Below are 24,960 nucleotides of genomic sequence, written 5' to 3'. Positions count from 1 at the left end.
TGTCTTTCTCAGCGTTCTTCCTCATGAGTGTGAGCTGCTTGTCTTCCTCTCTCTGTCTCTCTACAGTCACGATAATGATTATAAGGTCTCTCTTGAACTTCCCATTCATCTCATTTGCATACACTAGACAATATGATTATAGTTGTTGTACTTCAAAATGTCACACTTAATTTGTTACTTGCTGTTTTTTGTAGTAATTTGTGAAATTTACAGCATTTTCTGAGAGAAAAAGGTAAATTACGCACCAATTTGTCTTGACTGGATTTCACCGATTTGAGTTCTTGTGTTTTTCTAAGATGTCACGGTGTGTTTTTAATGGAAACAGTGTTTTGAGTGCGTTCTGGTTGATATGGCTTGTCTTCATTTGCATATTCATCCTTTTGGGAAATGAATTAGCACCTGTTTCAAACACAAGCCTCCTCTGAACAGAACATGCACAGGCTAATTTGATTAAGTTTGAGAAGTTTATGGCATCAGATCTTTGAAAAATATTCATGAGATTAGTTTGAAACACTTCATTCATGCAAAAAAAATAAAATTCACCAAAGAAAATGTTTTGACTGAAACATTTTCAGCTTTTTTTCCCATTGACTTTCATTTAACAAATGCAGAGACATTTTTCCAAATCTCTTCTCTTGAAGAAGAAAGTGAGACGTACAGGTTTGGAACGACAAATAATGACATACACGACCGGTCAATAATAAAAAATAATAATAATAATACTTTTTTTTTCAGCAAGGATGCATTAACATGATGAAAAGTGACTAATGACATTTATAGTTTATTTAAAAATTATTTACATTTAAAGTATTTTCTTAGTATTTAAAATAAATGCTGTTCTTTTGAGCTTTCTATTCACCAAAGATTATTGAAAAATAAAATGTATGACCGTTTCAACTGTTTTCAACATTTTATCATATTAGAGTGATTTCTGAAGGATCATGACACCGAAGACTGGAGGAATGATGCTGGAAAGATCACTAAAATACATTTTACCATATATTTGTATATATATTGTAATATATATCAGTTATACTGTTTTTACGATATTTCTGATCAAATAAATGCAGCCTTGGTGAGCAGAAGACACTGTTGAACGGTAGTCGGGTCAGGTGGGGTCATTTTTATGTCAGTTTATTGCTGTCTAAGTGGGCTGTTTTTGGCGGGAATGAACTGCAGTGTGTGCCAGATGTCGATCGGCAGTCAGACGTTCGGGATTCATGAGACCAGACATTTTGCTTCATAATTGATCAACATCAACACTGTTATTTTCATGTTTCTCACAGTGAAGCTGCTTTGAAACGATCCGTAGTGTATAAAGCGCTGTGTAAATATGACTCGACTGTCCTCGATCCCCTGAACATCAGCTGCGGTCCACACACACACATCTGTGCTGAGACACAGCTGGACGTCTGTCTTCATGACCGCCTTTGAGGAAGAAGACAATGACATTGTGAATGATACTGCTTTTCAGTGTCTAGATGTATCGTGTAGCGCTCAAAACGTTTTAAAAGATCAAAAATACAGTTAAAACAGTCAAATATTATTATTATTATTTATGATTACAATGAATATATTGTAACATGTGGGTATCGTTTGAATTTGAACGATTCCGATTCCTTGTTTCGATTCCGGTTCCTAACGATTCTCAATTCCGATTCTTTTAAGAGGCAGGGTCAAAAAAGTTTAGCTTAACCTTGATAACCATCGGTCTTTCTGAAGGAAATAATCCTTTCTGAAGGAAATACTCCTTCTGTCACAAATAGGCCTACTCCTTTTGTCACAAATTTTGCATTTTGCCGAGATTTCGTTATTTTTAGAAAAGTGAAGCCACACTTTGGACCGCCGACGTAAGCGACGTTCGACTCGCGCGGTTATGCCAACACTTCCGGTAGACGCTTCTTCGTTGTTGTTGTTGTTCAGCGGTTTCTTCTTCCGCTCGGCGGACTGTGAATATCGAAACTAGGAATCGAAATTTTAACTTTTGAACGATTCCGGGAAAAACGAAAAGTTAGTCCCGGTTCCAATCGATACTCGATTCTCGATACCCAACCCTACGTAAGTGATCAAAGCTGTATTTCCAGCATCATTACTCCAGTCTTCAATGTCACATGATCCTTCAGAAATCAGTCTAAGATGATGTGACCGAGCGTTTTAGGGTTCGCCTAACACTTGGAAGTAAGAAAACAAAGTCTGTTACAATGATGATTTGATGCTCGAGAAACATTTATGATTATTAAATAGTTCTTATTTTCGTGAAAACTGTCATTTTATTATATACACTTAATCTTTGAACGGTTCAAAAGAACAGCATTTATTTGAAATATAAATATTTTGTAACATTACAAATGTATTTTAATGTATTTTAATGTATCCCTGATTATAAATATTATTAAAATATTAATTTCTTTAAAAAGAAAATCGTACTGACCCCAAACTTTTAACAATAGTATATTGTTAACTTGATTTTGTGGGTGTGCACCGAATAACTTACAATATTGCAGAAACATTTCCCTCGCCGAATGACAATGAAAATGTTTATCTCGTTGTTGCTCGTTGTTTGGATCATTTGGCATCTAAATGAAATGTGTAGGATCTGCTGTGCAAGCTTTCTCTCTGCTATTAATATAGATGAAGAAATATACAAATTGGTTTGAATCAGTTTTGTAATATTGTGATTCATTCTGAGCTGTTTGGTTTGGCTGAAGAATTTAAATTCTTAAAAAAATATGGAAAAACAATGGGAAAGCGCTTCCAGAACCCATGTATTGCTTAAAAATGATGCGAGCAAACCATTGGCTGATGGATTCCCCTCTACCTGTCAATCACTTAAGCCAGCCAATGGAATGCATTAGTGCCTGCCCCCTTTTTCAGCAGTGCTGAAGTATTCTTCCCATAGGGATTTTAAAATAGCCATGATCAACTTCGATGTGAATCATAACATTACACACTTTGATTTGAAGCAAAAAAAAAAAAAGTTTAAAAATCCAATAACGTCTTTAGTGAGGGAAAGAACTACAAACCCATGAAGCATTGCAAATACTGTAGCATAATCAAATTAAAAACGATGAAGGAATATAAAATAGTATAAAAACAATAGCTTTGTTGCAAAATGTGCATATGACTATACAAACATTTCAGTATTTTGAGAGTACGTCATTCGCTGCTTTATGCAAGTGGGCGGAGCTAATAAGCTATTTTGGCTAATAAATCTGATTGGTGTAATTTTCTGTACAGCATCATGGGTAATGTAGTTTTTCACCAGGAATGACTTTGTTAAACACGATTATTATAAAAAACTAAACCGAAACATCGATTAACAACCTCATTGCTCACAGTAGGGCCGTCTTTAAACGTTTATAATAAATTAGCGTTCAAAATCAATTTCCTCATGGAGAAAATGAACCCGAATGTTGTTGCTCAGACTTAGAGGAGGTTATGTGATTATGATGTAATACAGATTGAATAGCATTAGCATAATCACAGAGTAGGATATGTACAGTAACGTAGTGAGGAGAAACTATACCTGTGCGTGTGTGTGTGTGTGTGTGTCCCGTGGAGACGGACATGTATGTGCCATCTGCTCATGTCGAGGTTTCAGCACTAGTTCCTCACAAACCACGAACGCTAGGATTTTGATATAAAACATGGGTAAATCATAATAAATGATAGTGGTAAAGCTGAGAGAGGAAATGCGTTTTAAGAGATATATTTCTGATGATATCACCACGGGACAGTGTGGCGCGGCGGGGGATTTTTATCATCTGATGCCGTTGGATACTCCACTTGATTTAGTGCAAATACTTCACAGTAATGTAATGGGTTGAGAAAGACCTTTCACAGATAACTGCATCTGTCTCTCTCTCTCTCTTACACACGAGCAGCAGGACAGCTTTTAGGGCGTTTAGATTTAAAAGAGCCCATATTTTACACTGCTGCAGTATGTGTTTTTCACCCTGAACTCCACTTCAGTGTCAGTTGCACTCTTTCATGATCGTTTTATCTCGGAGCAATCAGAATTGATGTGGATTTTGCTGCTGTGCTTTTTATATGCAAATGAGCTCTGCTGTGATTGGCTAATCTCGTTGCATGTGAAATTAGATTAACAGTTGCGATTTCAGTTATAGCGGGTGCCATCTTTCAGAAAACAGTCACGGAGTTTTCTCTTGTGAAGAGATTTGTCACGGTGGAGTTTGTTATGATTAAAAAATGCACTAAAAAAATGAACTAGGTACTTTACATAATATATTTATATATAGTTTACTTATAATAATTGTGTTTTTTGACTTTAAATGTTTTTTTCTATTAAGGTCTATGTAATTGTGTCTCAGCTTAGCAGTACAAAATCCTAATGTGTGTCCTAAACACAAACCATTTATGTTAAGTAAAAAAATGTGTACATCCAGAGGGTGGCAGTATAGTGCGAGCCGACTGCCATTTTGCCCGAACTTAATTTTATTGTGTTCAATCTGCTTAAATCTACAAACAACTTAAATTTACTTAATCCGTTTGTGTTGGATTACATGATTGATTTGTGTTGCCTCAACTGAAACTGGGCAGTGCTTTTAGTTCCCAGCATGCTTTGCATTTGGTTGAATTAAGAGAGAATAAATAGTTATTTTATGTTTTTTTTAAAAAATTTAGAAAAGGGGAAGACTTGATTGTGTGTAATAGTGTTTAATGTTAAATTACATTGGAATTATTAAACCATTTAAATTACAGTGTGTTACCATTGTGGAGAAGAGTGGAGCATTTTGTTTGGCTGTCGACTGATTTCATTGTTTTCAATTGCTTTGAATGAAGGAGCATGTAAATCTTAGCATTCAAGATGCTAATATGTGCTTCTGCTAGCAAATAGGTAGCTAAAGTCTATTAATTTAATTAAATGTCACTGAATCAAATGAAATATAAATGGATGAATGAATATAATAAAATGCCTTTGAATCATGTCAGGAAGCCTTTAAAAAATCACGTTGAGACTACTTATATTGGGTAATTTAAAATTACATGATTCCATTATGTTGAAGTTACATGAACATATTATGTTTGTTTAACGTAATCCAGTTATGTGGAACCTGTTGACAAATTAAAATTAATTAAAGTCAACATATCATTTTTTTGAGTGAGGAAGACGAGGTCGAGAGGCAAAACTAGAGCCCCTTATACTTCTGGGCACATATGAGGTGTTTCTTCCTTCCATCTGCTTTAAGGTCTTGATTGTGGCATTTCTTTGCTATAGAGTCCAGTATTGCTATTATACTTTTGTCTTTTATGAGTTTAATGAAGAACTCTGTCTCGTCTTCTGCGGCATCTATGTCAGGTGACCTATAAATGCACCAAAAATGTTTCCATTGCGAAATATTCCTTTTTCAAACTGCCTCAAAATCCTACGGAGGCGTATTGCATTCACTTGAAGAAAAAAAATCTACTCTGTTTTTCTGAATTAACGAGTTAATTTTTCATGAGAAAATTTTTTTTGCTCTGTTTTTCTGAATTAATGAGTTAATTTTTCATGAGAAAAAAAATGTACTCCGTTTTTCTGAATTAACGAGTTAATTTTTCATGAGAAAAAAAATTGCTCTGTTTTTCTGAAATAATGAGTTAATTTTTCATGAGAAAAAAAATTTTGCTCTGTTTTTCTGAATTAACGAGTTAATTTTTCATGAGAAAATTTTTTTTGCTCTGTTTTTCTGAATTAATTAGTTAATTTTTAATGGAATTTTTTTATTTTTTTTGCTCTGTTTTTCTGAATTAATGAGTTAATTTTTAATGGAATTTTTTTTTTTGCTCTGTTTTTCTGAATTAATGAGTTAATTCAGAAAAACAGCAAAAATACATTTTCTCATGAAAAATTAACTCATTAATTCAGAAAAACAGAGCAAAAACTTTTTTTCTCAAGAAAAACTAACTCATTAATTCAGAAAAACAGAGCAAAAACTTTTTTTCTAAAGAAAAACTAACTCATTAATTCAGAAAAACAGAGCAAATTTTTTTCTCATGAAAAATTAACTCATTAATTCAGAAAAACAGAGGAAAAACTTTTTTCTCATGAAAAATTAACTCATTAATTCAGAAAAACAGAGCAAATTTTTTTCTCATGAAAAATTAACTCATTAATTCAGAAAAACAGAGGAAAAACTTTTTTCTCATGAAAAATTAACTCATTAATTCAGAAAAACAGAGCAAATTTTTTTCTCATGAAAAATTAACTCATTAATTCAGAAAAACAGAGCAATTTTTTTTAAAAAATCTAGAGTAGATTTTTTTTCTTCAAGTGAATGCAATACGCCTCCGTAAAATCCTCATTGAGCGCAAAAACTTTTTTTTTTTTTGCGATATATGGGAGTTTTTGCGAAACTGATGTCTTTTCATTATGCGTATATTTTCAATTCGCAATTTCAATTTTCGCAATTTGAACGGTATAGGCCTGATTGAAATGCGGCCAGACAGCAACATTACACTCTATAAGTGAACGTGTAAAATAAGGCCAGAATCATGAATGAAGAGCTACACATTCCTTCACCTATCGCAACGATTAAGTCCAGATTGCTGGAGCGCAGCCAGAGAGAGAGAGAGAGAGAGAGAGAGAGTCCTGATAGCATCTCTCTTCAGATCCATGTGTGTCTGTGGTAATTACAGAGAAACACACTACAGCACATGTCAACACTCACTCAGATACACAACTCTTCTACCAACACACATGCGCTCTGAAACCTGATGTATTCCTGCACTGCTTGGAAAGGCCAGCGTTTGACGTTCAGATGTTCGATTTTCTGCTGTAATATTTATTCACACTCCAGCCGGGCGAGTGCAGCACTTTGAGGTGGAGCTGTGTGTGTGTGTGTGTGTGTGTGTTTATCCGTCCATTCCCTTTGGAAATCACTAATGAGATCTCCATCATTTTTCCTACACAGCAATGCAAGACTTTTACTCAACTGATTTTTTTGAGGAAAAAGACTCTCTAGATACTAAAGTATGCGATCAGAACACACATCATTTCTCATCAAAACTGAATGACCTGTGCAATGCTAATCATATTAATTTAATGACTCTGTGCTTTAATTTAGTGTCTTTTTTATTTCTCGTAAGGATTTTTAGAATGTAAAATGTTAGTGGAATTTTTCTGGCAATATAAAGTGTATTTTTTTTATTCTGTGCTAAATTAATGTGTCATTTCTTGTTGCTAAATCAATTTTTTTCACTGTAGTTATGTCAAATTTAAGGTAACAATTAACATAACATTTTTATATTCTATTTTATTAATTTTAGATTTTTTCTTTTATTTTATCAAGGAGTCCTATTCATTTACTGTAAAGTATCACATCTGAAAACATTGGAAATTGTCAGTCCATATTTTTGTTTTATTTTATTTATATTTTTATTATATTTTATTCATCGAGGAGTCCTATTAATTTACTGTAATGTATCACATGGACTGACAATGTCCAATGTTTCCAGATATTTTATTTTATATTATTTTTATATTTATATTATAATATACATTTTATATTATATATCATTTCTTTATTGTATTCTATTTTTTCTAACATTTTTTTTTTATCGAGGAGACCTATTTATTTACTGTAAAGTATCTGAAAACATTGGAAATTGTCAGTCATATTTTTTTCTTGTATTATATAATTTCCTTTAATTTTCATTTAATTTCAAAGCTGTTTTCCTGTGGGTCATTACTTCACAGATATTTTATCTCTGTTTTGTTCCTAAAGGATATTATTATGGGACCTTGAAAAATAGACATCATTAGTTTAATCGAATGTTTTATTGTGAGTCATTTCAGTGACTGAGTAAATGATCTCGATGATGTTCAATGATCTTTGACAGGAAGTATAGGCTGTTGTCCCCTTTATGAACGGAGACTGTGTGTTTGTCAACAGTGTGTGTGTGTGTGTGCCATCTGTTCGTGTCTGCTACTCTCACTGTGAAACTAATTACAAGAATTTACACATACCCACAATATCCAGAGCCACCACATCAGAACCTGACCAAAGCTTCATTTATGTACATATCAGTGCGTGTGTGTATGTGTGTGGTTGTTTTTTGCGTATTTTATGTGTGTGAGATGAATTACCCTTTTTTAGACCTTTCCTTCCTCAAGTTAAGTGAATCCACACAGCTGAAGTCTGACATCAGTTTCAGTATTTTACACTGTAACACAATGTTCTGTTTAAATTTGCTCCAGAATATGAAAAAAAAAATTATTAAATGTTTGAGTCTCTAAACTAAAATAAATTAGCTTCAAAAATTCTTTTTATTAAAAATGTCTAGTAAATGAAGTACCTGTGCATTCTGACCGTATATATATATTCATAACGATCTGTTTTTCCCGCTCTCTAGGTAACTATGGTGAGAGTGGGATGGAGGCGTTTAAGGAGATGGCGGGAAAGGAAGGGATTTGTATCGCTCACTCGGATAAAATTTGGAGTAACGCCGGCGAGCAGAACTTCGACCGTCTGCTGGCGAAACTGCGCAAGTACCTTCCCAAAGCTCGTGTGGTGGCGTGTTTCTGTGAGGGCATGACCGTACGAAACATCCTCATGGCCATGAGGCGCCAGAACCTCGTCGGAGAGTTCCTATTGGTCGGCAGGTCAGTGGATGATGAGTGGATGCGGAAAAACACTGAGTGCGATTTTACTTGCCCTTCAACTGGAGATTAAAGATTTGTAATGCATGCATTCATTCTTCATGCAAGACTTGAATGTTGGCAATTCTCATAAAAAGTAATATTTTGAACAAAAAAAGAGTGCAGCGTGCATAAGCAATGCTTTTATCACTTGTTTCTGCTCCTTTTTTCCTGTGTTTTGATCTGGAGTTTCAGCACTCCTTCAGAAGTTGTGTAATAGCGCCCCCTACCGTATAACATTGAAAACACGGAAAGCCGCGGAGGTGAAAGAGTTAAGATGCTTTTTGGTCGATCGGATCACAAATAGATGAGGGAAACACATTTTTGTTTACATCTGGTGTTTTGATCCGTCACTTTTGTCCACTTTCAATCACTTCTGTCCTGATTTATTCAAAGGGAAGGCGGGGAAATATATGGGTTTCTTCAGATCTTTAGATCTAATGGTTGAAATGACGGTGACCTCATGCAATTTGCATATGAACACGACTGAAGATGATGGAAAAACACACGGAGAACATCAGCTTTAGTTTCTGCTCTGACAGACCCAAGATCAGCCGAATGCTGTGAGTGTGTGTTAGAAATCAGGAATGGTGAGAGAACATTGTGTTTGGTACGTTTTTCATCTTTAAACCAAACCGGGGTCTTCAGCCGACAAAGCTTATGGGCCCTATTTCAAAGATCTAAGCCGCATGGTCTAAAAGGGCCCTGTTCACTTAAACAGCTAGTGTTATTTCATGCATTTGTCAATTTTGAGATTTTTGGCCTTTTTGGCTTTTCATAAAGTGTTTTTTTTTTCTGACTAGTGGACTGGAAACATCTAAAATATTTTATTTTCAGCAACTGAAATAGACCTGAAACCTGGCCCAGATAGCAAACTGACATTGAATCAATGGGGAAATATGACATCGAAACAACGTTGATCTAACATTGTTTTGCTCATCGAATTAACGTTGAACCAACGTCAGACGCGTCATTCTTTCAAAACTAACGGAAAATCAACTTGAAATCAACGCGTTGTTTCAACGTTATGAAAGCAAACCAATTTTCGATTTTCATTTAGCTTTGAAGAATGCTGCGTCTGACGTTGGTTCAACGTTAATTCGATGAGCAAAATCAACGTTGTTTCAATGTCATGAGAGACGTTGTTTCCATGTTGATTCAATGTCAGTTTGCTGTCTGGGGGTCTAGAGTCATGTCTCGGTCGGTGTATTTCAGTTCCTTAAAATAGCAACGTGCCGACAATGCTCCTGAACACACCTCGTTTTCAGACCAGCCGCCCATGGGCGCACAGATCGGCACAAATGCATTTGCTATTTAAACCATAGGTTCCCAACAGGGGGGTCGCGTCATATTTTGAAAAAAGTTTTGAGCAACTAGCATTAAATAAAATTCCTTAACTTTTTTTTTCTGTTAAAAATGTATATAATGAGCGAGTTTATCATGAATACATTTTTCAATCCGTATATTTGTATTATCCTGCACCACTATGGTACACCTATATTGGGACTATTTTACACTGGTTCGGATCGCTGCCACTGCGGAGTAGCCCGGTACCTTCGTGACTCGTCATAGCACAGAGAGAAGTAGTTTCGGCTACAAAGTTCTTCCGAAAGACGCGTTATTCTGTTAATAAACACAAGTTATTCGTTACTCGCTATAAAAAAATAAAGCCTCACAAATAACTTGCAAGTATTGAGGCCCCATACAGCAGTCATTTAGTAATATTAGACTATTCTTTCTTTTTTGTTACCTACACACCAGTGTGAATATTTTTGTTTTGGGATTTCAAATAGGGTAATATATAGGCATCTCTTAGGCTTATGTTTTTAAATTACAAAGGGCCTACTGATGTTTTTGTCATTGTATTTTCAATATTATAGGCTATATTATTTGTGCATAAACATATCTGGTTATAGTAAACATACCGTTTGTTTGAAAACAACATATTTTGCAAGCTTACAAGAGTGATAATATCATTAAATGTGAAGAGGGGCCCTAAAATATTTTCTTGGAAAAAAGGGGGTTTCAGACAAAAAAGGTTGGGAACCACTGATTTAAACAACGTGGCTTTACAGTTTACAACTATTTTCATTGAGGAAAAACTGACAATATTGTGTCTAAAATGTAAGTCTATTAACTTGTTGTTTATAGAATTGTTGTATGAAATCGATATTCGGCAACACAGCACTTTTGCATGTGTGACGTTGTTGTAAAAAACAAGAACTTATAGAGACTTTTTTTTTTGCACCATATCTTAATTTTTGGGAATTTTTTGGAATTCTTTGTTTTATTTTGCTGGAATTTTTGCTTCAAGGATATTTGAATGCATTCGACCACAGCGTTTACATAATGAAAGCAATCGAATGTGTTTCCGACTACCTCTGGAAGTGGTGGAAAAGCTTGAAATCGTTTTAGACACATTTACACCTGTATTTAACATCGTCCACTTGTGATCCGATCGACCAAAACACATCTTAATACCAGCTGTAAACAGGGCCACGGTGATCATTATTAGTTTTGATTTGCACACACACACGTTTAACAAACTTATATGTATAAGTTTTTCTTTTCAGTTTTATTGCACTTTTTGGACATATTTCTTATTTCATCACCCATGTTTTGAGCTCCAAAATAACAAAAAACACCACAGAAGTGTCTATATCGTGAAACAAACATTTGCGTGTGTGAGAGTATCTCTGTGTGTTTGACTCTTTCAGCATCAGCTACTCAGTCCAGATGAGGAAGTTACAGTCATCATAATCCATCTTCATCATTGTCATCTTCATAACCATCATCACAATCATCATCATTGCATTATTTTCAGGTAAAATGTAGTCTCCTCTCTTTTACTCAGTTATTACTGCGTTTACTGCTTCGGTCTCAGGTCACATGGTCTAGAACCACAACAAGAGCTGACTGATGAACACACAACGGCACAGAAATTAAAGTGGTCCGCGGAACATGTGCACTCGCTTTCTGTGAGGAACAGACTGAAATTGAACTCATTTTTCACAGGAAATCTTTGAAAATAATGACAGAACTTAGTTCTATTTCTTCATCTGTGTGCGTCTCATGCATGTGTGTGTGTGACTCATATTGTACCATATGTTGTCTAGGCTAAATACTGCTCATTTACACACGGAGAGACCATCTGACCACCATGTAAAGTGACCAAACACCGTTTGCATTTTTAATTTGTTGTTTGGGCTGTAAATATGAAATTTGACAAGCAGTAACTCACAAAACAGTAAAATATGTGTTTGTTTTTCATACTTCTGTCTAAAACTAATGCCATATTTGATTTTAAGATTGAAACTTCTGTCATCATTAATTTATACCCAAATCATTTCAAACCTAGATTATTTTATTTGTTCTAAAAGCACATATTGAAAACACACAATGAAAGTCAATGGGATCCAATGTTGTTTTGGACCTGATTTACTTTTCAATTATTTACCAGAAAATTATCCGTTTTCCAGATGCTTTTATACAAAGCACCTTGAATTGCATTGATGGCATACATATTTTTATTAGTCCATGAATCCATGGGGATCAAACCTTTGACTTGTGTTGCTTGTGTCATGCTCTTCTATTTTTTAGGTACAGGAAAGCATATATTATGAAATACAGTTCATCGAAAATATACTCTTTAATAACATATAGTCATACAGGTTTGGAATAACATCACAAATTATGATAATGTTTTTTTTTTTTTTTTTTTTTTTTTTTTTTTTGTGGTGAACTCTCTTAGCCCTAGCAACCACCCAAAACACCTTGACAACACCCTTGAAATCACATAAAACACCTTAACAACACCATAGCAACCACCCAGCACACCTTAGGAATGCCCTAGCAACCTCCCAGAACACTGTAACAACCAACCACACAGAACATCTTAACAATGCCATAGCAACCACTCAAAACACCATGAAAACACCATTGAAATCACATAAAACACCTTAGCAACACAATAGCAACCACCCAGCACACCTTAGGAATGCCCTAGCAACCTCCCAGAACACTCTAGCAACCAACCACACAGAACATCTTAACAATGCCCTAGCAACCACCCAAAACACCTTGACAATACCCTAGAAACATATAAAACACCTTAGCAACACCATAGTAACCACCCAGCACACATTAGGAATGCCCTAGCAACCTCCCAGAACACCCTAACAATGCACTAGCAAGAACCCAGAACACTCTAGCAACCAACCACACAGAACATCTTAACAATGCCCTAGCAACCACCCAAAACACCTTGACAACACCCTAGAAATCACATAAAACACCTTAGCAACACCATAGCAACCACCCAGCACACATTAGGAATGCCCTAGCAACCTCCCAGAACACCCTAGCAATGCACTAGCAAGAACCCAGAACACTCTAGCAACCAACCACACAGAACATCTTAACAATGCCCTAGCAACCACCCAAAACACCTTGGCAACACCCTAAAAATCACATAAAACACCTTAGCAACACCATAGCAACCACCCAGCACACCTTAGGAATGCCCTAGCAACCTACCAGGACACACTAGCAATGCACTAGCAAAGTACCAGAACACTCTAGCAACCAACCACACAGAACATCCTAACAATGCCTTAGCAACCACCCAAAACACCTTGACAACACCCTAGAAATCACATAAAACACCTTAGCAACACCATAGCAACCACCCAGCACACATTAGGAATGCCCTAGCAACCTCCCAGAACACCCTAACAATGCACTAGCAAGAACCCAGAACACTCTAGCAACCAACCACACAGAACATCTTAACAATGCCCTAGCAACCACCCAAAACACATTGACAACACCCTAGAAATCACATAAAACACCTTAGCAACACCATAGCAACCACCCAGCACACATTAGGAATGCCCTAGCAACCTCCCAGAACACCCTAGCAATGCACTAGCAAGAACCCAGAACACTCTAGCAACCAACCACACAGAACATCTTAACAATGCCCTAGCAACCACCCAAAACACCTTGACAACACCCTAGAAATCACATAAAACACCTTAGCAACACCATAGCAACCACCCAGCACACATTAGGAATGCCCTAGCAACCTCCCAGAACACCCTAACAATGCACTAGCAAGAACCCAGAACACTCTAGCAACCAACCACACAGAACATCTTAACAATTCCCTAGCAACTACCCAAAACACCTTGACAACACCCTAGAAAACATATAAAACACCTTAGCAACACCACAGCAACCGCCCAGCACACATTAGGAATGTCCTAGCAACCTCCCAGAACACCCTAACAATGCACTAGTAAGAACCCAGAACACTTTAGCAACCAACGACACAGAACATCTTAACAATGCCCTAGCAACCACCCAAACACCTTGACAACACCCTAAAAACATATAAAACACCTTAGCAACACCATAGCAACCGCCCAGCACACATTAGGAATGTCCTAGCAACCTCCCAGAACACCCTAACAATGCACTAGCAAGAACCCAGAACACTCTAGCAACCAACCACACAAAACATCTTAACAATTCCCTAGCAACTACCCAAAACACCTTGACAACACCCTAGAAAACATATAAAACACATTAGCAACACCATAGTAACCACCCAGCACACATTTGGAATACCCTAGCAACCTCCCAGAACACCCTAACAATGCACTAGCAAGAACCCAGAACACTCTAGCAACCAACCACACAGAACATCTTATTCTTAACAATGCCCTAGCAACCACCCAAAACACCTTAGGAATGCTACCGTAAACAAACACTTTAGCAATGCCATAGCAACCAACCAGAACACATTAGCATCACCAAATGAAACATAGCATCTACTTTGATTTGGTCAATATAGGATTATATAAAATCTTGCCAAATCCTCGTTCTGCCAAAGAAGTCATTTTAGCACTAGGAACTTTGTTTCCCGGTGGAATGATATAAATCTGTGCTTCCCGACTCCTGGAAATTGCCTGAAGCTAGACGATCAGATTAGAGCTTGTCACCTGAGATACTCTTGCCATGTTCATGAGAAGTATAGGCATCGGCACAGGTCTCAGGTCAGACACACGGCAGTCTGGAAACTGCAAGCAAATCGAGCAAACTTCATGATCATTAAAGGCCCTGACAGTGTTTATGATGCGTTTCCTGTCTGCCTCCCTCTCAGGCAGGATGGGATGTTTGCGCGGTGGTCTGTGTTCCATGCGGAGGAGCTGTCAAGTCTTCGTCATCCTCCTCTTCCTCCCGGCAGTGCCAAAAGTGTGAGAGGAATATTTAACAGCTGAGAGAGAGGAAGAGCAGAGAAATCAGGACGAAAGCCAGTGAAAGACAGAGCAGCCAGCAGAGTCTTGTGCAAATTATCTAGAAAAAAACGGATATATAACAGGAGGATTTTTCACTTCAGAACAATTATTTAGCTAATTAACTACATTTAATTGCATACATCATTGTTCATTGTTAGTCTATGTTTACATGCGTTTAGTGTTGCGTCATGGATTATGTTTTATTTCTTAAATCCCTTATAATCGAATCCTACATGCATGCATGTTTTTTTAATAATTAAAATTAACATATTGAATTGGCATCCCCACTGTTAATTTCTAATATGGTTGTATATAGTTAAAGACAGACTTAAAAATGAAAAGTGTGTGTGTGTGTGTGCATGTGTGTGTGTAGATGCCCCTCTGTTAGACTGATCTAAGGCCAGAGATGAAACACTGAGGATCAAAGCGTCTCAAAGCTCAAGGTCTGTCATTTCTGGAGCACACACGCGTACGACAGAACGAAACATCTGCTCAAGAATGCACACACACTCACGCATGCATACCCACACATTTTTGGGATAGGCATAGAAACCAGAACATCACAAAGACGGTGGTTTAATAAGGAGGAATAAGCTAGAAAGCACCCAGAACACCTTAGAAATGCCTTTGCGACCACCCAGACACCTTAGTAATGCCCTAGAGACTACGCAGAACGCCTTAGCAACGCCCTAGCAACCTCCAAGAACTCCTTTGTAATGCCTAGACACCGGAACACAAAAAAAGTCTTGAGGGTAATTTAATAAGGAATAAGCTATAAAGCACCCAGAACACCTCAGAAATGCCTTAGTGACCACCCAAAATACCTTAGTAACATCACAGGGACTACCCAGAACACCTTAGCAACGCCCTAGCAACCTCCCAGAAGACCCTAATAATGCCTTAGCAAACAAACAGAACACATTCTTTACTGTGAAGCTGTTTTGAAACAATCTGTATTGTATAAAGTGCTATACAAGTAAATGTGACTTGACTTAGTAACACCCTAGCAACCACCAAGAACTCCTTAGTAATGCCTAGACACCAGAACACAAAAAAGTCTTGAGGGTAATTTACTAAGGAATAAGCTGGACACTGGACCACCCAGAATACCTTAGTAACATCACAGGGACTACCCAGAACACCTTAGCAATGCCCTAGCAACCTCCCAGAACAACTTATTAATGCCATATAGACTACCCAGAACACCTTAGCAACGCCCTAGCAACCTCCCAGAACACCTTAGTAATTCCCTAGAGACTACCCAGAACACCTTAGCAACGCCCTAGCAGCCTCCCAGAACACCTTAGTAATTCCCTAGAGACTACCCAGAACACCTTAGCAATGCCCTAGCAACCTCCCAGAACACCTTAGTAATGCCTTAGCAAACAAACAGAACACATTCTTTACTGTGAGGCTGTTTTGAAACATTCTGAGGTGTAAAAAGTTCTATACAAATAAATGTGACTTGACTTGGTAACACCCTAGCAACCACCCAGAACCCCTTAGTAATGCCCTAGCAAACCACCAAGAACACCATAGTAACATCCTAGAAAATATAGCAATTCCCTAGCAACCACCCATAGCACCTTATCAATGCCTTAGCAACCACGTAGAACAGGGGTGTCCAATCCTGGAGGGCCAACGCCCTGCATCCAGATCCAAAACACCTTTCTGGAAGTTTCTAGTGAGTCTGAAGACAGTGATTAGTGGGTTCAGGTCTGTTTAATTAGGGTTAGAGCTGAACTCTTCAGGTTATGGTCCCTCCAGGAGCAGGTTTGGACATCCCCGACCTAGAACATCTTGGTGATGCCCTAGCAACCAGCCAGAACACCTTAGCATTGTGAAAAAATTCCATTTGGTGCTGCTATTGGAGCAGGAATTGCACTCTTTTAATTGCTCATTTTTAGTAGTTTCATGCGTGTGGTCATGTTTGCCGTGGTCAAACTGTGAGGTTTCGTGGGCGGGGCTCGTTGGGATTACTAACCTGTGACAGTAGGAATATCCCAGATATCCTCTTACGCTCTTGCTGGAGGATCTCGCACTCACAAGCCCATCACACACACACCCCCACACACATCTGCCCTCGCCTCTAGCAGCCCGTAGGGTTTAAAGAGATGAAACTGGCGTGTCAGCGTTAATGGACCTGTCTCGCTGAACTCTCCCAACACTGATCTCAATGGCCCATGTGACATGCATTAGCCCCGTAGCCCCAGCATTTACCCCACAGACACACACTGAGCGCTAACTGATTAATGACAGTCCAAGTGTGTGAGTGTGTATGAGGCACGATCAACAGAACTATTCTGTTCCGTCTCGTCTCTCGTTCCTTCAGTTCTGCACTATTAGCTGGAGACAGAACAAAGTCGGAATGGCTTGTTGTCATGGCAACAGAATTGTCACCCATACCAACACCCCCCGCCAACAGTCTCAGATTTAGTCAGAGCGGGATGTGAACAGACTGAGTGAGACTTTAAAGAGAGGCTTCTGGATTTACCACGAATGTCTTGTTCTGCCGCCAGGATTCTCGCTGATGATGAACTAACACAAACTTTCACAATCATCACACATCAGTCGCTCAGAGCTGATGCGAACTGGAGGAAACGCGCGAATCACTGCACCTGGAAAATAGGAAGATGTATGTTCTGGTTAGCGTTTTAATCAGTGGATCTGCTTATCGAGCTCACTGTAATCTACATTAATCACACAACCTAATCACACAAGCAAACTGCATTGAAGCTTTTTAGGAGGGATAAAAAAGCTCTTTGAGTTTGAAAGCCATTGGTTTTGTGCCAGATCAATAAGAAATTGGATTAAATCATATATTTTTATAGAGTATATTTCATATTCGTTTATTTAATTGCTATTCAAAATATAGCATATAATGTGGTGGATGTATAGCGACTCTAAGGGTGTATTCACACCAGGAAAGTCCGATAGTTCACTTGCTTTGGTCCGGACCAAATAAATTATTATTTATTTATTTTTTGGTACGGTTTGCTTTCACACTGCTCTTTTTGCAAGTGAACCAAAATTTGTAAACCAAACCACACGTGTGCTAAGGTCGTCCATTCATTGGACAAGGATTCTCAAGGGAAATCAGGAAGTGCAAAAAAGGCTCAGCATGGAGATATTTCCATATATTTCATACTGCAATATTTGTTCTTTTACTAATTTTGTGTAAATTCTGTACAAACGCAATATGAAGAAACTATGATACAATGTCATCTATACGAAGTTGTAATTCGGATTTTGAGAAGACGACGAGTGTAACGTTTGAGTGGCTCTATAAACGCGGGGAAATACGACAACTCTCGTCTCTCGTGCATCTTTTCATTCGACCACCTTCTGGTTTTTTTTATCTCTGGGCAACATCTCAACTTTGCGTTACAAGTGGCACTGCACAGAAGACGGAGAAGGTATAACGTTTTCATTCATAGAGAGGGGCTATGTTCACTCATTCAAATAATGAGATTCTTATTGTGTACTAACAAGTGCTGTCAATTAAACGCTTGCGATTAAGTTTGTCCAGTTTAACGTAAATTAACGAATCATCATCCTTGTATTGTAACTATCCTTACATTTAATAATAATAATAATTCATTACATTTATATAGAATTTTTCTCGGCATTCGCTTTAAGGGGGAAACTCGTCAACCACCACCAAAAGGTGGTGAACTGCAAATGCTTTATGAACTGCAAATGATGTTTTTTTTTTGCATCTTTGCGCGATTAGACATTCACACACGACGCGCAGAAAGACGCGCAATTCTCTTTCGACGCAGTGCTTTCTTGCAATTGGGTCGGTTCATGTTCACACCGTAAACGAACCGTACCGAGACCACCTCTTCAGCTGGGTCTCGGTTCGGTTGTTTGGTCCGCACCCGAGTTCGATTGCTGTATTCACACCTGCCTAAAAGGTCCGCACCAAGGGGGCAAACGAACTAGAGTTCGATTCAATCGAACCAAACAAGGCAGGTGTGAATACACCCTAAGTTTGAACTGGAACATTTGCTGTTTTATCCAAATGAATCCGACTTCCTAAAGCTTCCAATGAGACAGAGTAAAGTTTCAGGAGGTGTGTATTGTAGGATGTAATGGAAGAAGACTGAGAGAGAGATGTCTGAAGGCGTTGAGTGATGTGTGTGAGTGTCAAAGTTTCCCGGCCTGCCAATCAAAGTGACAGAAACATTTGCGTGTGAGAAACCCTGTGGGTCACCAGTGTGAGCGTTGCGAATTTCTGTATTTTGGTGTGTGTTTTGAGTCAGAACCCTCCAGTAATCTGTCTTGCCAAACTTGACTGTGTGTGTGCGCGTTTGTGTGTGTGTGTGTGTCACTATGAGGGGCCGTACAAGCCAAAATGCATTCTAAGGTCACACTCATACATTCACCTTTCACATTACATTTCTACTCACACACACACATTCTCCCTTCACATACTTTTCTTTTTTGTTTGTTTTGGTATCCATTACTTCCTCTTTAAGCAGCTTTAAACAATCCTGTTGTCTTTTCAAGGACAGTTCTTACTTTTTGGAGTAAGTACACTCTAAAAAAGGTTCTTCAGTGGTTCTTCAGCGGTTCTTCAGTGTACCGCTTTTCCACCAAGGCAGAGCTGGTGCTGGTTCGGATATACTGATGTGCTCACACAAAAATCGCTGCAAAATATGCTTTCCAACAGGTTTTATCGTAGTTTTTGTCCAAGTCCATTTTCTTCCTGTTTTTGGTCGAAGTCCACAGTAGTCGATTATCGAGTTTGCGTGCGCGATCCTATTGATCTAGTTACCAATGATCGTGCACGTGAACTCGACAATTTATTACCGTGGACTTCGACCGAAAACAGGAAGAAAATGGACTTGCACGAAAAACTACGATAAAACCTGTTAGAAAGCATCTTTTGAGGCGATTTTTGTGTGAGCATATCAGTGAACACCCCAGACCACTCGGTGAGTGTCACGTCTTTGTAAACTAAAGTTTTATGCGTTTTTATGAATGATTGTTCGAGTGCACCTATGCTACCATTGTAAAGGTGTGGGGGGGGGGGGGGTGCTAACACAGAATCTAAAAATTCTTGTGACAGGAGCATCTGTCTAAAAAACAATCTTAACTATTCTATTTCGTCAGGGATGATCTTAAAACAGGGCTTTAATTGTAAAATACCGAACTTGTCCTTTAAGTAGCACCAAATCACTGCTGGTCTAGAAGTAAGAAGCGCTTACGTCAGTGGCTGGGGGCGGGGTTACCGTGACCAACAAGACGAATAGAAACTTGTGACCGCCATTTTTAAAATAGCAGCTAATCAGTGTTGTAGTACTCGAGACTCGGACTCGTCTCGGACTCGGTCTTGAGACCATATTTTAATGGTCTTGGTCTTGTCAAGGACTCGTGTCCATTTGGACTCGGAATTGACTCGTACTCGAACATATTTTTTTTAGGACTCGGAATTATTCCCGAGTCCACTCGAGTTCAATTAAAAATATTTTTCATGATTATTAATGTATGTGAATAAAATATTTCTTTAAATTGATTGACACGCCCAGTGATTGGTGATTTTCTAGTGTGCAACTGCGCATGACAAATTGTAATAAAATTACTTTTAACACCACCTACTATGTGGCCGTTTTACCCTAAACTTATCATATTTTTTAAACTCTAAGTAAATTCAGTAAAAAAAAAAGGATTTCTCTAAGTAAATAAAAGTAAATTAGGTAATCAACCCTCACTGGTCTCGGTCTCGACTCGGACTCGACTCTCTCTGGTCTCGGTGTCGACTCGGACTCGAGTGAGGTGGTCTCGACTACAACACTGCAGCTAATCATGCTAATAGCAGCTCGATTGTAATCTCCGTTAATGCAAGATATGGCGAGCTGCACGGATGTGCCGTGTTTGGTTACCAATGTAGGTTTGCAAAGCCATGAACATAAATAGTAACGCAACAACCGCCATTGTTGTTGGAAGGCTTGTTCGAGATGCATCGGGCAGCTGATCGGAGCTGCGGGAGTGTTTGGAGAGTTTACGACTCCTGCTTTTGAATCGAATCTTTTTCTATTGTTTTTTCGAATCGCTCTCGCAGTTCGAGATTCACAGTGCCGAACCATTTCCTACAAGCCTTGTGTGTTTGTGTGTGTCGCGCTAGTGTTACTAGGCAACATGAGATGTATACAGTGACGTAAGATCTGGCTCTGTGATGGCTCTCTAGTCTGTGGAAAGGCAAACCAGTTCTTTGAAAGCTCGTCAGTCGAACCAGCTCCGAACCGGCACTAGCTCTAGCTCTGAACCAACACCTGGTTCTTGTTGGTGGAAAAGGGGTATTTGGTTTTTCAGTGCTTCTCTGGGGTGGTTAAGGTGCTCTATGGCACCTCTTGTGGTTCTACATTGCACCATTTGACAAAGATAAGTGCTATATGGACCTTAAAGTGGTTCCCCTATGATTACAAGCCAATTAACCACTTTTAGTGCTTATTTAGCATCATTTTTGTTTAGAGTGTAGTAATGAACACACTGTAAAAAAATATTGATGGTTTAACTTAAAGTAAGTAACCTGGGTTGCCTTAAAATTTTAAGTTGATTGAACTGGAAAAAGTGAGTAAATACAATGAAGTAGATTCATTTAACCATCAGAAACAACTCAAAATAATAAGTTATCTCAACTAAATAAATTATTATAAAGTTGATTTGACAAAAGAAAATATGTTGTGATAACAAATCTTGTGTGTGAATCAGTGCATGAAATCAGAATGTGTTGGAATGTATTGAGCAAATGCAAAGAGAAACAGATTATTTTGTGCATGATTGAGAACTTTATCACATTCAAACTCGATGTGGATTTCTGTCAGTCTCAAGATGTGTTGATGATTCACGAAATCGAGCAGGAGTAAATACATTGGAGAATGTCTAAATGTAGTGCGGACTGCTTATGAATCCAGACAAAGAATCAGGTCTGAGAACAGTTTTGTCCTGTTGAACACACAGAAGAGGCTGTTTTTCTGGTGGCACATATCATTTGTATTTCTGTCACACGCTGTACAATCTGCAAATTCAACAAAGACGATAATTAATTAGTTTTTTGTTTCACAGTGTTGAAATAGCTGGCAGTGCGACGACTTCATGTCAAAAAGTGAAACGCTCTTTTAACTCACATTATTTATCTGATGCTGTATGGGCACAGACAATGAAACTGTGTATTCTACCAAATTTAACAATAGGCCTAGTACTGACATTAACATTTCAGTAATCAGACTATAAAGCTCAAATAACATACACTAACTCTACAAGCACTTTACTTGGCTATTTAACTTTAGAACTGTAAACGCCATCTCCAGCACGACATCCGACAGCGAACATCCGCGATAGAGAGTTCTGCTGTTCCCGAATTTACCCGAAATTGCTTGACCGTGTATTTTCCTTTTTTTAAACCGCCAGACCTGTCTTCCATTCCCACTGTACTCTCTCACACACACATATACATTATTCTCTTATATAGGCCACATATTTGGAATGTATGAGTGTGAGAGTAGAAATGCATGTATGTGAAAGGAGAAGAGTGTGAGAGTTGAAGAATGGATTTTGGCTTGTACGGCCCCTCATATTTTTCTGTCTTGTCAGATTTTACTGTCTGTGTGTGTGTGTGTGTGTGTGTGTGAGAGAGAGAGAGAGAGAGAGAGAGAGAGTCTCACCATCAGTCTCATGTGAGTGGGTCTGTTTTTGTCTTGTCAGATTTTACTGTGTGTGTGTGTGTGTGTGCAGATGGACACAGCATGAATTTTCGACCTCTTATGAATATGATCCACAGTGAGCCTAAAACACACACACACACACACCACTTAGAAGGATTTAACATTTGTTTTAAAGACCGAGAATAAAAAGATGAACAGCAAGTGAGAGTTTAACTCATACATGCTACAAACTATATTTAAAGCGATAGTTCACCCAAAAAATGAAATTCTGTCATTTATTGTCGTTCCAAATCTGTACGACTTACTTTCTTCAGTGGACCAAAAAAAATTAGATGTTTTGATTTTGATTGCTTTTTTGATTTTATTTTATTTATTTGTTTATTTTTTGGTAAATTTACAATGAAATAACCAAAAAGAAAAAGGAGTGGGTTGAAGCCGAGGCTTACATTTCCCTACCCTATTTAACCATATACCTGAAGAATCAGTATTATAAATTATCCAAAAACAGTATACACATCATAGCATCTGTACAGCAGCTCTGCAGAAAACAGTGATGTCGTCTTAGTTCAGTTCTCATCCAATAGTATCAGTGCTGTCAGATCAATAAAGTTGTTGATTATTAAGTGTCCCCAACTAAGCAAGCCAGAGGCGACAGTGGCAAGAACCCAATCTCCATCAGTGACAGAATGGAGAAAAAACCAGGCCAGTTCTCTTCAATTTCAGACACAGCGTCTGAGTTTTGTCTCTTATAGAGTTCATTCGGGAACACAACATTGCGGCAACCATCATGTGATGAGAGGCGGCTGTTGTCAATAAAAGAGAAGCTTTAATGGATCTCTTTGGTTTTCTGTCAAAATAATTAAAGACCGCCTCAAATGATTGGCCATCTCAATCCTTTGGACATTGATGAGCGTGGTGAGACTGTGAAGGCAAACCAGCCGCAAAATGTAATTTTTAAAACGTCTTTTACAACAAACAGAGCGGTGCGTGATGGAGTGCATCAAGAATGTCAAATATTGGGGACAATTTGAACATTTCTGATTAGTGGGGAGGACTTGTCCCATTCAATAGCTGGGGTTCACCCGAACGTGAAGCGAAGCGAAAAAAAAAAATCAAACAAGTGCGAAGTAGGTTTGATGCCTTTAATTCGTTTTCCATCTTTTTTCAAAAGCACCTTAAGCGAGAGTAAAAACTTTATTTTACGACCCGCAAACAACTGTGTAAGTACACTGAAATTACGGTGTACGTTTCTGTAATTTTAGTGTACTTCCGTGTAGTTATAAGGGAACAATATGTTAAGTTTGGGGTAATAAAGGGGTAACAAGCAGATATACAAGCAAAAAAATTATTTAATTAGTTAAAAAAATAACAGTTACCTATTCTGTTAATATATTGCAGGCAAAAATTGTACGTCTGTTGTTTATAAAACATATCAAATTTCTGGCAAAATATGTTCATATATATATATATATATATATATATATACTATGATGAAATTTAATTTATTGGCATTTCTTACTAGATTACTTAATATTAAGTCAAAATTTGTTTTTGCTATGATTTTAATTTAGACCTTACCATGTGGTAATTAGTACTTATCTTATCCCATTGAATTGCAATGACACTTAAATGTCAGGGCAAATATACTGTGTAATTAAAATGTTTTTTGTTTGTTTGTTTGTTTGTTTTTGATAACAGTACCTTTCTCTGTAATTATTACAGTGCAAATAGTGTTGTTTCGCATTGCTACATAGTAAGTAGTGTTTGTTACCCCCTTGTTCTGTGTATTTACTTTAATTTACTGTAAATTAAAGTGGTGCTTGATACCCCTTTATTACCCAAAACTTAACATATTGTTCCCTTATACCTACACAGAAGTACACTATAATTACAGAAACGTACATCGTAATTTCAAGGTACTTACACAGTTGTTTGCGGGTCGTAAAATAAAGTGTTACCAAACTTTTGGCGAATTAAGGGATTTTCTTTCGAAATTTGGCGTTGTAATCTCTCGTTTTTTTCAAAACGCGCTTTAAAACATGAGTGTGCACTATATACCAGATTGGGTGTCGGCCATTTTGTATTGGTGTCCGAAATTCTGAGTGAACGACATAATTCCTACTTTATACCCACAACCCATTTGAAGCACTATTTCCCAAAATCCAATACGAGCAAGCAAGTTTAAACCTCACAGCTTTCTTATTTCTGCTTTAACATCTATTTCATGCTAGTTTTAGCTTTATTTTCTACCTTTTTTTATTAATCTTTATTTGAATAAAACATATTAAAATATATAGACAATGTTAGATGGAAATATAGCTAATGTCCATGGTGGTTACAGCTCAAA

At 37.7% G+C, this 24,960-nt stretch overlaps 1 protein-coding gene across 2 annotated transcripts in view; it reads left to right on the top strand.

The window, feature by feature from the left end:
* The window catches only part of grm5b (glutamate receptor, metabotropic 5b), a 71,129-nt gene that overhangs the window by 17,737 nt on the left and 28,432 nt on the right, over nucleotides 1-24,960 (top strand). For both annotated transcript variants that reach the window (XM_039660333.2, XM_039660334.2), the window contains exon 3: nucleotides 8,356-8,605. In XM_039660333.2, coding sequence (XP_039516267.2) covers nucleotides 8,356-8,605 — 250 coding nt within the window. The remainder of the gene's footprint in view (nucleotides 1-8,355; nucleotides 8,606-24,960) is intronic.

This window comes from Pimephales promelas, chromosome 16, assembly GCF_988280905.1.
Source record: "Pimephales promelas chromosome 16, fPimPro1.hap1.1, whole genome shotgun sequence".
Classification (NCBI taxonomy): Eukaryota; Metazoa; Chordata; class Actinopteri; order Cypriniformes; family Leuciscidae; genus Pimephales; species Pimephales promelas.
Note: the sequence above shows the minus strand (reverse complement) of the source record. Positions and strands in the feature narration are given on the sequence as shown.